General features: G+C 46.7%; 2 protein-coding genes and 1 long non-coding RNA gene across 11 annotated transcripts in view; 1 reads left to right on the top strand and 2 right to left on the bottom strand.

Annotated features, from left to right (window-relative positions):
- The window catches only part of EDC3 (enhancer of mRNA decapping 3), a 30,722-nt gene extending 18,000 nt beyond the window's left edge, over positions 1-12,722 (top strand). For all 4 annotated transcript variants that reach the window (XM_083698351.1, XM_083698352.1, XM_083698353.1 and 1 more), the window contains exons 4-7: positions 2,661-2,993; positions 8,195-8,348; positions 9,357-9,574; positions 10,945-12,722. In XM_083698351.1, coding sequence (XP_083554477.1) covers positions 2,661-2,993; positions 8,195-8,348; positions 9,357-9,574; positions 10,945-11,279 — 1,040 coding nt within the window. In that variant the 3' untranslated portion in view covers positions 11,280-12,722. The remainder of the gene's footprint in view (positions 1-2,660; positions 2,994-8,194; positions 8,349-9,356; positions 9,575-10,944) is intronic.
- The window catches only part of CLK3 (CDC like kinase 3), a 200,346-nt gene that overhangs the window by 166,437 nt on the left and 17,341 nt on the right, over positions 1-16,568 (bottom strand). For 5 of the 6 annotated variants that reach the window (XM_083698331.1, XM_083698332.1, XM_083698328.1 and 2 more), the window contains 3 exons: positions 15,609-15,688; positions 15,207-15,297; positions 13,461-13,963 (listed from right to left, as the gene is read on the bottom strand). In XM_083698331.1, the coding sequence (XP_083554457.1) occupies positions 13,778-13,963; positions 15,207-15,297; positions 15,609-15,688 (357 nt within the window). In that variant the 3' untranslated portion in view covers positions 13,461-13,777. Of the gene's footprint in view, positions 1-13,460; positions 13,964-15,206; positions 15,298-15,608; positions 15,689-16,568 lie in introns of those variants that run through there. The other variant, XR_014555145.1, reaches the window with a different exon arrangement.
- LOC310825216 overlaps positions 1-16,568 on the bottom strand; it is a 114,957-nt gene that overhangs the window by 68,881 nt on the left and 29,508 nt on the right. The gene's annotated exons all lie outside the window — the stretch shown is intronic.

The raw sequence follows: 16,568 nt of genomic DNA on the forward strand, positions 1-16,568 counted from the left end.
ATCTACTTCCCCTATTCTGTGTTCCACTTGCTCTAGTTTACGCTCTACATTTGTCTCACTCTGTTTTATCTCCGCAAACATTCTCAAAATCTCTGCTCTGAAATCCCCCTCTTGCTTTGATCCTTTCCTTTCCACTGGTGTTCCTCCTTCAGGTCTTTTCCCAGTGTTTGACATTCTTAATGCTAGAGGAGATCTGATACTTAATACTTAGTACAGCAGATAATATGATTACAACACTTTTAAACTGAGATTAGTTTGCCCTGATTAGTTCTACCCCACAGTTTTTTATCCGTCCTTAAATTATTCACGTAAAACCACTTATTCTTTTTCACTGTGTTACACCCTTAGGGATATTCAGATAAACCCACGGGTTTGAGGTTCATATATCTGAAAGTTCATACGTCGGCAGTGGAGATGTACCTTAGATATACCTTAGATTAGCACTGAAAAATTAAAGAGTTATTGAGTATTGTTTGGGTAGGGGGATCAAAAGTTTCCCCGTCAAGAATCCACACCCCTTCTACCTGTGAGAGACCAAGGGTGAGGAAGGGGAGAAAAGGGAAGAAAAAAGGAGAGAGAAGAAGAGAGAGGGAAGAAGAGGGGGGGAGGAAGGGAGGAGATGGAGAAATCAGGGGGTAAAGGTGTTGGATTAAGAATGGGGGAGAGAGAAGAAGAGAGGGCTAAATCAAATTGTAAAGTTCTTCATGTAATAGTCACTCCGTCCACTAGATGGCACTCTCTGTCGTTGTATAGCTTAGTTCTGAGGGGGAAGCTCACTGCGTAGAAAGTCTTACAGCACAAACCCCAAACACCTAAAGGATTCGACAACACAAAATAGCGGTGGAGTATCTGAGTAGCGCTGGCTGTCGCTGTTTAGTTCAAGGAAACAAACTCTTTGCACGTGCAAGCCAAAGGTCCAGCTGCGTAAATGGAGGCTGTATCCCAATCCTTAAGCAATCCGCTGAGATCAAGGAGAGTGCTGATAAGCCCAATCTAGCGCTGGGATATCGACAGGTAAACAGAGGCACAGTCACCAAGTTTCCAATCAAATTCGCCTGAGCTGCTGGAGAGGTAAATTTTTATTATTCTTTTTGTTCTTTGTTGTTCTTTGTTGTTCTTTTTAAACTGATCGCTAGCCCCTTCTGTTTCCGTTAATGGCGTCTCTCCTCTTCCGCTTTCCACTGGGCATAGCGCTAAAAAATTGGTGTTTCCCAGCGCTCCTTTTAAGTTGTTTAGACTGTTCAATTTCAGTAACTTCTTCTTCTGTTCCCTGTTTAGACACCTCTTTTTCAGAGGGGGTCCGATATTTAGTGTAAGAGTCTTTTTAGGGAAACAAAATAGTCTCTAGTGGTGGTTCAATATGTTTACCCTTGCTCTGCTGTTTCTCTGCGTGTTTATCAATTCCTGATAAGGGCTGAACCCCTGTGACTTCGTTTTTTACCCGTGACGCTTTAATTCCACAATTGTTAAACCTTTAAGCTTAGTTCTTTCTCCGGGTTTCTTGTGTTTGGAAACGGGGCGCTAATCCCCGGCGAGGGCTGGGCTGTCCTTTGTTGGAGGGGGGGGAGGAAATGGCTGCCTCGGACCTGCTGCCTAGCGCCGCTGTTCTCTTCACCTTTTACAAGGCTACCTGACAGCGGAGCAAGCCGCGTCTGGTCTCCGCTGGCTCCCTGTATCTCCGGACACCCTCCGGACGTGTGTCTGGGGTGCTCTCGCCCTTCGGCACCCCCTTTTCCCCCTCCTTACCGGACTGGGTTCGCGCTCACAGCCGAAACCCTTCCACACCGGAAACGCGCACCGCCGGAATTCAGTGCTGGTTTTGATCAGGATAGGAAAAATTGGGAAGGGGCAGCTCTTCTTCAAGGAAGAAGGGTAGGGGGATGCAGGGTGGCACCCACATGAAAAGTGGGTGGGGCCACCCTCACACTACAGTTAAGTGGACCTGGGGAAGCCAAGCCAAGCCCGTGGCAGAGGTGTCTGTCCTCCAGTGCACCTCAAAAGAATGTGCCACCACTGCCCTGGTCTACTGCCAGAGCACAGCCTGGCCCTGCAATGGAGACGCGCTTCTCAGGGCAGCCTGGGTGGCCCAGCGTGGCTGTTTTGAGGCACCAACTGCCTCATGAGAGATGGGTGCGCAGGGCTGAGCAAGCTCGGCAATGTAGGCCCAAGGACAAACACGCTTTGCCCTCTTTCCTCCTAGGCATGTTTGCTTGGAAGTAATCCCCTCCATGTCCAGAAGAGCTTTCTTACCCTCAAGAAAGTGTGCCTAGGATTGCAGCTTGTGCAGTAGCACAGAAGCAAGGTTTGCTACCGTGCGAGCCAGTTAATTCTTGTGGGAGTACAGAAGAACAATATGCGCATCTTTTGCTGCACATGAATCAACTGGCTTGTTGAAGATGTCAGTTGCCAACCTGGTGCTCAGAAATCTACACCTGGTTACAGTTGGACCCACACCAGTAGAAAAATGCACCTGACCCTTGGGAAATTTCAAACACTGGCCTTATGGGCAGTTTGAAACACAATGTGGTGGGTGGCTTTGCATCACTTGGCAAAATAGTCTAGAATCCATCTTGTGCAGTCAACAGTTTGTGTACTTGGTTTTCATAAACATCTGCTTTCCTTGTTGACTAATCCTTGAATTGCCGTGTCCTTTACTTCAGGGTCCTCCAGTAGCCGCCATCCAAACCAGGTGACTCCAAAGAAGAGTGGTGTGAAGAATGGGCAGATGAAGAACAAAGACGATGAGTGTTTTGGGGACGACATTGAAGAAATCCCAGATACAGATTTTGATTTTGAAGGGAACCTGGCCCTCTTTGACAAGGCAGCTGTGTTTGAGGAGATTGACACTTACGAGAGGAAGAGTGGGACTCGCTCAAGAGGCACTCCAAACGAGAGATCTGCACGCTATCGCCATGATGAGAATATCTTGGAATCTGAGCCTATCGTGTATCGCAGAATCACTGTGCCCCAGGCAAGCAAAGAATTCTGCACTGGTATGCTGGCTTTTTAAAATTGAACACAGCGGCTTCTTTGAGGGATGATTTGAAAGGGAATGTCTGTTTAATACAAATGTGGCTGTTCTGGTTTTTATCTGTGCTGGGCCACTTGCTCTGTGCTGCACGGCCCTTTTTCTTTCATGGATTGGATCAAAAACACTCCGTCTCCCACATAGGTAGGTAAGCATGCAAAGATGTGACTGTTTATGAGTGTTTGGTTTTAATATAGAACTTTCAGGGCTTCACATATATTCACGTAATCTTTACAGCAGCTCTTCAGAGCAGGCCAGTAGCACCACACATTGCAGGGGCTGAAGGGGCGTTGACTGATGAAGAGGGATAGTGGGTTTGGAACAGGCCATGCCGTGACTTTCATGGCTGAGGTGAGACTTGAAGGACTGGCCTCTTGGTTCACAGGTCATGCCTTTAGCCACTGTGCTGCCCTAGCTTTTCCTTTTCTGGGCGTCCGTCCTTAAAATACTTGCATTCATTGCAACTTTACTGCCATAGTGGCTGCTGATATTTGGATTGGATTCAGCTGTTTTTGCCACCTTCTCTGACCGAGGTTTGAATCCAGGTCTCCCTGGTTCTAGCCTGACAACTTTAGCTCACACTTTCCATATGTTGTTGGACTCCAACTCCTATCATCCCCAGCCAGCATGGCCAGTGGTCAGAAGGGATGGAAAATGTACTCCAGCAACTTCTGGAGGGCACCAGGTATGCAGTGTGAGGGCAGGGTGCAATTGCTACACCATGCTGGCTGTCATCCCCAAACCCTGAACCTTGATGACCCCCCAAACAGTTAGACAATGGTGACACTGACCTCCTTTGCAAGCTACTGGAAGGATTATTGCAGCCAAGCTAATGGAAGGATTATTGCAGCCAATTATTATTATTATTATTATTATTATTATTATTATTATTATTATTTTATTTATACCCCAGCCACTCAGGGCAGCTCCCAACAGAATATTAAAAGCACAATAAAACACCAAACATTTAAAACTTCCCTGAACATGGTTGCCTTCAGATGTCTTCTAAAAGTCAGATAATTGTTTATTTCCTTGACATCTGATGGGAGGATGTTCCACAGGGCTGGTGCCACTACCAACAAGGCTCTCTGCTTGGTTCCCTTTAACCTCACTTCTTGCAGTGAGGGAACTGCTAGAAGACCCTTGGAGCTGAACCTCAGTGTCCAGGTTGAACAGTGCAAGAAAGTGTTTCTTATAAAGGAATAATGATGCTTCTGCTTTGTTACTGTTGCTTGTAACTATTAGGTGGCATTGATGGGGACAAGGCAAACCCCAAACAGCACAGCACTTCACAAGAGGAAAAGGAAATGAGCAGCCATGAGGGTGGGAGGCAGGGAAGGAGCAGAACAAGAAAGGAGTGGGCAATGTCCCTTCCAGTGTTCTACACCAGGCTATGTGAGCTCGATCTGCTTTTATTACCTTAATTATGGAATAATACAATCCAACTTCTAACACAAGTGTAATTTGAGTCTGGCTTTGATCCAGCCCTCATTTGCGGCACTATTGTTGTTTTCCAGAGTTACACGCTACCTCTTAGATTGCCTTCCACCCTGAGTTTATTTAGCACGGTCTGGTCTGGTTTTGATAAGCCGGTCTGACAAGTTGTCCTTTGCGTGAGTGAGGAGAAAGGAAGTCCTCTTGGTACTTGCACGCTCCTGCCAAAGATCAATTAGGGCAAAGTGTAATAGAGAGCTCTTGCTTTGCTGGGATTGCATGCAACAATGCTGTGTAATCTCACACCTTATCTCTCCCTCCACTTCAAACAACATCCCCTTGAATGGGGGAATGCTGAGTATGGAGAGTCCCCAAAGGCAAACAGACACTAGCAGAGTGGGCATGTGGTGACACCCGTGCGGGTCCTCTTTTCTTGCAGGTTGTGGTGCCCACCCAGCAAAAACAAAATGCATCCTTTAAATGTGTGCAATCCTGCAAAGAAGCTCTACACACAGAAGAGTGCCCTTATGCAGCTCCTATTTATTTCAGCAGATCTTGCTCAGGAGAACATCTCAATGTGATGGCACTTCTGTCATCCCTGTTCGGATGTTTCCTTGAAATAAGTTGATCCAATAGTGCATAGAACTGGTCTGTAGATTTCTTAGAACTATTTGAAACTCTCTCTTGAAAACCTTCTCTCTTATCTGTTTTCATGCCTTCATTCAGCCTTTCTGGAACTTGCTACTACAATATGTGATGGCTACTAGCTTACAGAAAGCTTTGAAAGGGAATTGGGCAAAATTTAGGATAGATCTGAGCAGCTACTGGCTGTGATGGGGCCATGAAACTTCCATGTTGGGAGGCAGCACTGAATGCCAGTTCCTGGGCAGGGCTGCTGCATTCTTGCCTTGCTTGTGGGGCTTCCTGGAGACATCTGGCTGATCACTGGAGGAAACAACACTCTGGTCTAGATGTGCTGTTCAGATCAAACAGGGCAGGGCTGCTCATTGTTTTATTTCTAAAAATACTTATATGCCATCACCGTTTCTGAAATGTTCAGAACGCAGCTTCTTCATCAGCTTTGTTGCAAAGTAACTGAGCCGGGGGGTGGGCTGATTACTAGGAAGGAAGGAATATTCCACATGGTACAAGACACATAAGTTGAAAGGATCTGACAGGAGTTAGCCAAGGCCTGGTTAGAAAACTGTGTTGCAAAACTTGAAAATCACCTCTGTGCATCACAGATCAGGTAGTGTGAGTTCAAACCTGGGAATATGTTGCCCACCCCCAAGACATAGCTGTCCCTTAAGCTATTGCTATGAGAGTCCTTGCTTACAAGCAAAACACTACTGCTGAACCTTGTTTGAAAAGGAAGGAGGCTGGTGAATGCAGTGAGACTAGATTGACTTTGAATGTTCTGGGTTTTTTCTCCAGACTATGGACCACCCTGAAGCTGGTTAAAATAACACACTAGCATTAACATGGGTGCTGCATGCAATAAAGCTGATTAAGGCAACACAATTATCTTAATTGGTTCTTAACATGCAAGGTCAAGTTGTGTAAATCAGTTTGCCTCTCCCATGTCGGTCACAGGGGCTGTTAAAAAAACAAACCAAAACCTTGACATTTCAACTTCAGTTGGCCCTCTGTGGAGTGGGACTCCACAGAGCTCTTTGTTTATGTAGAGCAGGTGCAGCCACCATGGGTGGACTGCCAATCCCATCAGCCCCAGCCAACTTGAACAATGGTAAAGGATGATGGGATTTGCAGTCCAAGAACACCTGGAGGGAACCCTGTTTTTGAGTGACTAGCCGCTTTTCTCGCAGGACTGATACAGCCGCATTTAAGGATTCTGTGTTGCCATGATGACCTAACCATCCTTGACTGGAAGAATGTTCCACTGATTTCAGTAGAATGCATAGCCAAAGAAGGGTAGATAAAGAGGATGTGTGCCGTGTGGCCACTGCCTTTCAGAGCAGACAGCTCTGAGCTAGATGCAGCAGTACTCTTTCCCTATAATAACTGCATACACTGGGGTCATCCACATGGCTGTGAGAAAACACACTCCTGTCTACTTAGATTTGGGACTCCTGATTGTACTTCCAGGTGAGTGTTTCTAAAAAACATGTGCGTGCGTGTGTCATTGCTGAATATCTGTTGCGCTAAACACAGCTATACTGAATCTTTATGGTGAGAAGAGCTAGAGGAAAGCACAACAAAACACATACTTATGGAGAGCCATGTCTCGGCGGTAAGAACTTAAGAGTCTACTGGATCAGGCCAATGGCCCTTCTAGTCCAGCACCCTCTTCTCGCAGTGGCTGAAAAGTTGCCTGTGGGAAACCTGCAAGCAGGATTTGAGTGCAGGGGCTCCCCTCCCCTCCCCTCGTGGTTTCCAGCAGCTAGTATTCAGAAGCATTGCTGCAACAAACCGGAGGCTGAGCCTAGACATCATGGCTAGTAGCCATCAATAGCCTTATCCCCCATGAGCTTGTCTAATTTTTTTAAGCCATATGAGTTCGGTGGCCATCACTGCCTCTTGTGGGTGGGAGCAAGTTCCATCGCTTTAACTCTGCAGTGCACGAAGGATGACTTTCTTGTATCCCTTCTGAACCTTCCAACACTCAGCTTCATTGGATGCCCACAAGTTCTAGCGTTAGTGGTAGAGGGCTTGCTTTATGTGCTGAAGGTCCCAGGTTAAGTCCCAGTCCAGTGAAGTAAAATGTATAAATTATACTTGCTTTCTTGTATTGCACTCTATTACATCCTGCCTTTTTTCCATCGTTGAACCCAAGGCAGTGTGTCTGTGGCGCCTGATCAAGTGCCAGATCAGATCCCCCGTTCAGGCACTTGATCAGACCTAGACATGCTTTCTTCCATGGAGGTGGTGGCCTCTGGTGCCTTCAGACCCAGAGCCCTTGGAACACGGATAGCCAAGCTGGGAAAGGCTGCCTGAGACATTGGAGTGCCCAGTGCCTTTCTAGAGTAGATAGTGGGCTTAGATAGGTTTGGATATATGGCAGGGAAGGATCACCACTCAGTGGCACAGCAAAGGTTTATTCCTTGCAGCTCATCCATCCTGGCCTGGGGATGGTTCACTTTCTGAGACCTGCCAGCTTGAACAGGCAGTACTGATCAAGGTGGGTCAACAGCTGGGCTTTATATAAAGCAGCTTCTTCGTACTTCAGAAGCTTCCGTTTACATTCGCATGAAGTTACAAAGGACTGATGAGCACAGATTCATTTCATTTCTATAGAATTTTGGATCTTGAAGGTTTCATCAGCATTTTTTTAAAAGACAGTTCTAGGCACACTTCAAGGGGTGTGTGTGTGTGTGTGATCTCACCAGAAAGTTTGCATTTTGAATGTTACTAGATGTTACCCTTCTGTCTTCCTCAGTTTGCTGCACTAGCCTTTGGTATCCTATAATCCCAAGACGTGACATGCACACTTACGATGCAAACCTCTCTCCTGTAGACTTGTTTCCATGCTGGTGTATAGAAATGGGATCGCTGACAGGTTAACTGAAATTTATGTGAGTTATACAGCTGTTGGTTGTGTCTATTTGTCCCAAAGCCTCTGGGCAGTTGGGTGACCATGTTTAGAATGGTCCAGTTCTTAATGCAAAAACTGAGCATGTGAGTCCTGTCTCAGGCTCAGGCTCTGGACCTGAAGAGCAATGCTGTTTTTACCAAGCATCTCCTAACAAATGGCTCCCTCCCTCTGCATTTCAGACTCTGGGCTGGTCGTTCCAAGTATCTCCTATGAGCTTCACAAAAAACTTCTTTCGGTGGCAGAGAAATATGGGCTCACCCTTGAACGGAGACTGGAAATGACGGGGGTATGTGCCAGCCAGATGGCTCTGAGTCTGCTCGGAGGGCCCAACAGGTAAAACACCTTTCCTAGAAAGTAGCAAGCCTCAGTGGATTTTGCAGGCTTCCTGTGAAAATCACAGAATTCTAAATGACATGACCTGCCATGCTGCAAGCCAGTCTAGCCATATGGCTATTATTGTGGATTGGAAGCCTGGGTCTTGGCTTTCAGCTGTTCTTGGTTCCCTGCCAGTCAGACACAGGAACTGTGTTCAGGGTGTAATTCCTTGTAGTGCCTGGGATGGCTTTCTTTGTGAGGCACCTGGAGCTGATTGGTTAACTCTTCCGGTGTCATCTGCCTTGTTAGCTCCTGCTCATGGCAGGCCTAGGCTTTGTGGATGAATTTCTACAAGGGCTTGAACTTACAGAGAGTGTCCTTGGGGTCCTTACACCTCTGTCATTCTGTGCTGGGCGTTTGGCTCTGAAAGAAACTAGCCAAGTTAGGGCTTTGTCCCTAAGAACTGACTCTTGGTCTACTTCGTCTGGAGAGCAGTTGTTCCAGTCCCTCCATGCAAGATTACCTCAGAGCGACCTGACCCAGGAACTTGTTTGGCAGTGATGCAGCCTGGCTGATTGCAAAGCAGAAGAGAAAACTGGAAGTTACACAGGGATTGTGAGATTTAAACATTAGATTTTTATCTCCCTTGATCATCAAGAAAACATTGTTATTCCAGTATTTTAAAAACCACTAAGCAGTTTCATTATTTTAAAACCTAGCTTTCTAATCAGCAATGCTGCGTTTTGCTAACACGTGCCCTTGTGACACTGCAAACCTTTGCATGCTTAGTTGGAAGAAAACTGCATTTGAATTCAGTGGTGTTTCTTTCTGAATAAAGAGAGAATTGTTTGGGAAATTAAGGAGTGATTGAAGAGTTATTGTGACTCTTGTATGTCTTAACTTCTGAGCCTTGGTTGCATGCATCTTAAATTTTTTGAAAGTATCTCCTCTCCCATTAAGAAGGCAAGTTTTTGTTTGAGGAAACGGCTTGTGATGTTTAAGACCCTTTGTACATCTAACTTTCAGGTTGAACCCAAAAAACATTCACCAGCGACCCACGGTTGCCTTGCTGTGTGGCCCTCACGTGAAGGGGGCCCAGGGAATCAGTTGTGGCCGGCATCTTTCCAATCATGATGTGCATGTCATTCTATTCCTTCCCAACTTTGTCAAGATGCTGGAATCGATCACCAACGAGCTGACACTTTTTAGCAAGACCCAAGGCCAACAGGTGTCCAGTGTCAAAGGTGAGCCGGGTACAGCCATGGATAGTTTTTCTAAATATATAGAAATAACAATTATTTGCTATATTGCCAAAGCCTCAAGTCAGCTGAATAAAGAAAGATAAAAGTAATAGTGTAGGAGGTAATAGTGCCACTGTATTCTGCTCTGGTCAGACCTCACCTGGAGTACTGTGTCCAGTTCTGGGCACCACAGTTCAAGAAGGACACTGACAAACTGGAACGTGTCCAGAGGAGGGCAACCAAAATGGTCAGAGGCCTGGAAACGATGCCTTATGAGGAACGGCTAAGGGAGCTGGGCATGTTTAGCCTGGAGAAGAGGAGGTTAAGGGGTGATATGATAGCCATGTTCAAATATATAAAAGGATGTCACATAGAGGAGGGAGAAAGGTTGTTTTCTGCTGCTCCAGAGAAGCGGACACGGAGCAATGGATCCAGACTGCAGGAGAGAAGATTCCACCTAAACATTAGGGAGAACTTCCTGACAGTAAGAGCTGTTCGACAGTGGAATTTGCTGCCAAGGAGTGTGGTGGAGTCTCCTTCTTTGGAGGTCTTTAAGCAGAGGCTTGACAACCATATGTCAGGAGTGCTCTGATGGTGTTTCCTGCTTGGCAGGGGGTTGGACTCGATGGCCCTTGTGGTCTCTTCCAACTCTAGGATTCTATGAAAAGTGTGCACTGGCCCAGTCCATGTGTCCTGCCAAACTAAATCATGGCTGCTTAGCACAAGCACACAGCTTCCAAGAAAGGAAATAGCAGTTGCTTTTCTGGTAGCAGAAGAATCTATTACTGCCATCTCCCCTCCCCGCAGACTGAAGTGGTGCACTTTTGCCACTGCATCCTGGCTTTGTATAGGTTCTGGGGGTCGAGTGATGGAGTGGGACAGGTTGTAGATGCTAATGTGATCTTTGTGGGGCTGTGGAGGCAACCTCTAGTGCAGCAGCGCCATCTACTGGCAAGGAGCTAAGCCACTGGACTTGTAGGGAACACTTTAGTTGGAAAGAGGCGAGTTGGGTCAGTTGCACAAGCTGTTAACCAAATCCTGGGGCTTTGAAATACATGCCTATTTTAGACTTTATTCAAAAGGAGTTTTGAAAAAGTTGTAGAGGACAGATCTATGGGTGGGTGTTAGTCCTGCTGTCTGTAAGGGACATTCCTGTTCAGAGGCTGTCTGCCTTTGGGGCCCAGTTGCTATAAGCAGGAGAGGAGCATTGCCTGCACGTCGTCTTCTGTGAGCCTCCTAGAAGCATCCTGCAGGACTCTGCTGACGGCTGGGCAGCCTGCTAGAAGTGTCTTGGGGAGGCTTTCCCAAAGTCCCTTATAAGGTTTCTACTTGACAAACATGTAAAGTGCTCTCTTGTTCCTCCCGCTCCCCAGATCTTCCAGACTCACCAGTTGACTTGGTGATAAACTGCTTGGATTGCCATGAAAATGCCTTCCTGAGGGACCAGCCTTGGTACAAGGCTGCTGTGGACTGGGCCAACCAAAACAGAGCCCCCGTCCTCAGCCTGGACCCCCCGGTGAATGACATGGAGCAAGGGATCGACGCCAAGTGGTCTCTGTCCCTGGGGCTGCCACTGCCCCTAGGTGAGAGGGCTGGGCGCGTGTACCTGTGTGACATCGGCATTCCACAGAAAGTCTTCCAGGAGGTGGGGATAAACTACCACTCGCCTTTCGGCTGCAAGTTTGTCATCCCTTTGCACTCTACCTAAAGTGGGGGGTGGGTGGGGTGGGCTTTGGCCCCGAAGAGGAAAGTGGGGTAGAACCGCCTCGAACCGCACAACTGATCCTGACCGTATTAAAACTCTTTGAAGCCTTAAGGATGTTGGAAGTTCTCAGCTGTGTTTCTTTCAAGAGAAATATCAGTATTGAGGAGAACCAAGAGGGATCGTGCTCCTCTGAGCCTTTGATGCCCTCCTGATGCCATGAAGGAACGCAGAGGCAGCTGGTGTCTTCAACCAGCTCGGCAAGTTGGTGGTGGGAGGGCAGGGGGTGTGCTTGCTTACACATGCAGGTGCCCCTGCCCGTTCAGATGTGCAGCTGACAGTATGGTTTCATTTTTCCTTTCCCCCCCAGGACTGGCAGGGGACATGTGTCCCCCTTGCTGATCATGTGGGAATGAGGGCTGTCCTGCTGCCACCAGGGCACCCCTCTCTTGTGCAGCTACAGCCCCATCATATGGTACCTTGGCTTGCTCAGCCCAGGCAGGTGGTGGGAGACGCCTGCTTCTCCTGCTGGCAGCTTGAGAGTTTGTAGAGCAGCAGTTGTGTCTCTGAGCCACTGCCAGAACACACTTGTTTCCTTTTTGCTTATTTGAGTGAATGATAATGTGGTTGCAATACTTGTGGCTTAAAAGAAGACTGAGGAAGCAGACTCATTGGTGCTGTTACTTGTGCTTCTCTACAAGTCGTGTCCTGCCATCTTACTGTAGAATTCACATTGCCGGCGTCTGCTCCTCTTTAAAAAAAATACCTACTTCCCAGGGCCCGTGTGTGTGTGTGTGTGTGTGTGTGTGTGTATGAGAATACAGACTGTCTAGCTGCCACTGGATTTGAAACCCATAGGAAAATTCATGTTCTTGATGGTGGCACTGTCCTGCTCCCTCTCAATATGTCCAGAACAAGCACATGGCTACACTTTTAAGTGAAGCAATGAAATGTGATGGGGCTTTGTCTAGTGGTGCAGAACAGTTGCAAAGTGGCTTTGGAACAGAAGCGGCTTAAGATTTAAAGGCCTGTGGAGTGAGTCAAATGGCCAAGCAAAGCCGCCTCTTCCTGCATGTTGTTTTTGCACCGATGTCTGGTCCTCTTGTGCTTCAGGCATGAGCTTGTATAATGACCCACTGGTGAATTGTGCATCTCAGCTACTGCCTCCCTCTCCTGATGTGCCGTTCTTCAGTGGGAAGGGCATAACATTGTGTTGCTCTCTGGGGACCAACTCATTGCTGTCACTGGCTTGTTCTTATTCCGAATGCTGCCAGCAGAACCTTTTGGTTTGTAGCCAGGCTTTTTCTGGAGTTCAGGGGTGCAACGCACTGTTAAGTAGCTGAATACCTGTTAGCTCTGAGAAATCAGCCATGCTTGACCTTCTTGTCTCTAAAGGTGCCATACAGAACTCTCTCACAAATCACAATGATTAAAATGTGCAGTAAAGCAGTTGTTCTTCTGTGTTTTCATTTCTAGAGTGCAGAAACTGGTTTTCTTGGTTTGCAAGTGACCATAGTTCATTCACTCTTTCCTGCAGCCATCTTGGGTCGAAAAGAGACAATCACAAGAAGACTTAATCACTTTGACTTACAGGCATAATTATTATCTCAATGTATTTGAGAAAAAAAATGGAATTCACTTCAATATTTAAATGATTTCGCTAATTTTATTTCCTAAAAACTCCCAACTACAGTTATACTGGAAAATGCAGATTCACTCTTCCAAGAACCTTCCATTCATGCTAAAACATTTTAAAGAATTCTGTACCTCTAGGAGAAAAACAGATGTTTATTACAACCACTGAGAACCTACACTGACCAAAGCTTTACTATTAGAATTGATCAAGCCACTTATCTGCCTTATATCCATCTCTGATTTACCAAAATGGCAGGACAGCCTGCTAGATGCCTGAGATGCTTTTTTGCAGGCATAATTCAGGCCATAAAGCCTTCCAAACAACTGCCCGATTTAAGCTCCTCCAAAACTTAGAAGTGAACTGAACAAGCACATACCTGTGACAAAATGCAGGCAATAGCTAAGATTGCATTACCCACACAATATGAAGGAAGCAATTGGGAGCAGGGGGAACAAACCTCCATCCTCTTTCCCTCCTCCATGCAGGTTTCTTGTAAAGGAAAGATGTCTGATAGCACAGCAAGGAAGAAACTACTTTGGAAACGCCCAGCAGAGATTGGTGGCAAGCTATAAAACCACTATTTTATTGTTAACAGAAAAATTCAGTAGGGCAGGGAGCAAAAATAGCTGGACACAGTCATACAAGTAAATTATCAAACAATATGAAACACTTTATTTGAACTTTACAACATATAAATATATGAGACAAATCTGTGCTTTTGGGTTGCTGTCTCCCCCCCACCCAGGCCCAGGGTCCACCTGACATTGCACCAACACTGCTACAGAAGGGTCTCGAGTCTCCACAATAAATGTCAGGCCAGTCTTGGAGTATGTACACATCCTGCAGGAATCTCCATGATCCCCATCTGTCATCTGCTCAGGTCCCGGTTTGAATCTCGGCAACTAAGCCGCCTTTCCTCTGCAGATAAGCCAGCAAAGAATGGGTGGAGCAGAGCTTCGCCAAACGTGATCCGCTGGGCAGGATCAAACGCTAACATTTGCCTCATCAGACTGAACAGCTGCATGTGCTCTGCAGAATCGTGCAGCATGTATGTCTAGAAAAAGGAATAAGCAGGGGAGGAATTAGACCTGATATGGAGAGAGCCAGAGCATGGGGTCATGAAGAGTCGGACACAACTAAACAACAACAAATGGAGAGAACCGGTTTAGTATTGCCCTGGAGTATTAAAGGAAATCAAGTTACGTGATTACAATAGTGCCAAGCTCTATTATTTTGGTGTAAGGTCTAAATAGTAGGGAGTTTAATAAGTCGCTCTCCCAGGACTTTTACTGTAAAACTAGTAGTGGCAGAGTAGCAGGCAACACAGAAGTGTCCCAAGTAGTCCTAAGACTACGCAGTGTAGTCCTGTACCAGCAGGGCTGCACCTGCATCGTGGCTGTCTGAAGCACACAATGCCAGAGGAGCTCAGCTTTCATTGTTAATGCAGTTCCAAGGGCTTCTGGCTAAGGCGACATACCTTGGCTCTCCATCTTGGCTAAGAGAAACAGGTGTGCAAAGAAGCACCTGCCAATCGATCAATACACACAATTTAGGAAAGTCAAAGCATTTGGGGTTTCTCAAAAAAGGGACAAACAGTGTATCATCAGTCACCACTAGTAGCTCCTTTTAGGGATGGGTTGACTAATTTCTCCATGCAAGCACACATTCACAAAATCTGCCCAGCATTATCAAGCCAACAGGGTGCTGTGGTAGACTTGGGAAGAGCTATCCTGCAACCCCCCAGAAGACAAAACTCTTCTTTAGCGTGGGACAACTGCTTACGGACAGCACGGGCTGGCCTGCATGTTTTTTTGCTTCACTTATCAATACAAGCAGAATTACACAGGTTATAACTGCATCAAAAAGTGGTAAGGCTTAAGAGTTTTGGAGGAAAGTAAACAAAGCTCTTTCCACAAAATATGAGACCAGGAGCTCAGTTGACAGAGTCCCCTTGCAGCCACAAAAGTGAATTGTCGTCCCCATGAAAAGCTCCTACCTGGTATGTGGAAAGGTGTGGTGCAGAAAAAATGGGATGGGGAGAGTGGAACATAATTATTCCAACTCTGCATCCCCACGAGCAGAAAAGATGGAAGCAGATAAAAGAAAGCTCCAGTATATTCAGAAGATGGTGTTTCTAATGGGTTTGGCTTCCTGTTTCAAAGGCTTTGCTGAGAAGCAAGCAATGCGGATGAACACAGATGAGAGTAATTTAGCTTTCAGGTGCTCAGTTACAAACAAGTATTTTCATAAAGAACTGCTTAATGCATTCTGACCAGAGCAGATCAAGTGGTTCTTACCTGCAATGGTTTGCAGTTTTCCTGGACGTACCTCCCATCAGAGGTGTTCTCATCCCATACCAGACTTCCCTTGTGAAAATACTTTTGTTTCCTGGGTGGGGAGAGAGAACGCAAATTGAACACATGAACTGGGCTGAGTTAGGCAAAACAAATGGCATCTTCCCCCCTAGCAGTTGAATAAATCCATACACTGCCTCTAAAAATGTACAGAGCACTTGAGTTGCACATCTAAACATGCCATCTACAGGCTTTGCTGCCTTGTGTAATTTTTTTGAGAGCATAAAACACAGGAGAGTCCATATTAAATTGCCAACAAACCTCACTGACCTGGTTTATTTGCCCAAAGTGCCTCTCTCTAATTTGGGGACCACCTATTTACCAGTCAAAACCAAGCATTCCTACCGTGTTTTGCGGATCATATGCTGTGGGATTGGGCCAAGGATCTTCTCCATCATCACAAGATGCTCTCTATTCTCATGAGTCTGTAGAGAGAAAAATATATGCTGAACTTAGCAGGGCAGGTATGGGGCTTCAAGCAGGAATCTTTTCAATCCCTACCTGGAGGTGCTGGGGATGGAACCTGGGACTTTTCACATGCAAATCATGAGCTACAGCCCTTCCAGGCATCTGGCTGGCTGGTGTGGGAGGCAGGATACTGGACTAGGCATGCCTTCGGTCTGGTTCAGCAGGGCTCATCTTATATACCTCTTGGGAAATGGTCACTCCATAAGGAGTGAAATGTATGACAGCATTTCCAGGAAACTGGGAGAGGTGATCGGGCCCACTGGTCTCTCCAACAACCCCAGCCTTGGGGTTTTGAAGTAAGTAGCATGCTAATGCCTAAAATCAGGGACGCGGGTGGCGCTGTGGGTAAAACCTCAGCGCCTAGGACTTGCCAATCGTATGGTCGGCGGTTCGAATCCCCGCGGCGGGGTGAGCTCCCGTCGTTCGGTCCCAGCGCCTGCCCACCAAGCAGTTCGAAAGCACTCTTAAGTGCAAGTAGATAAATAGGTACCGCTTTATAGCGGGAAGGTAAACGGCGTTTCTGTGTGCTGCTCTGGTGCCGGTTCGCTGGAGCAGCTTCATCACGCTGGCCACGTGACCCGGAAGTGTCTGCGGATAGCGCTGGCTCCCGGCCTCTAGAGTGAGATGAGCGCACAACCCTAGAGCCTGTCAAGACTGGCCCGTACGGGCAGGGGTACCTTTACCTTTTTAATGCGTAAAATGCCCATTTGTGATAATGATTTCTCCAGCACTTTACAAGGAAAGGAACAAACAAAGACCCCTTAAACAGAAGGGGAAAACATGCTGGTTAATGTCTTCAAGAGCACAACTAGATCTCTAGGTTGCAAAGCAGGAGCC

Source organism: Podarcis gaigeae (genome assembly GCF_964106915.1).
Source record: "Podarcis gaigeae genome assembly, chromosome: 9".
Classification (NCBI taxonomy): domain Eukaryota; kingdom Metazoa; phylum Chordata; class Lepidosauria; order Squamata; family Lacertidae; genus Podarcis; species Podarcis gaigeae.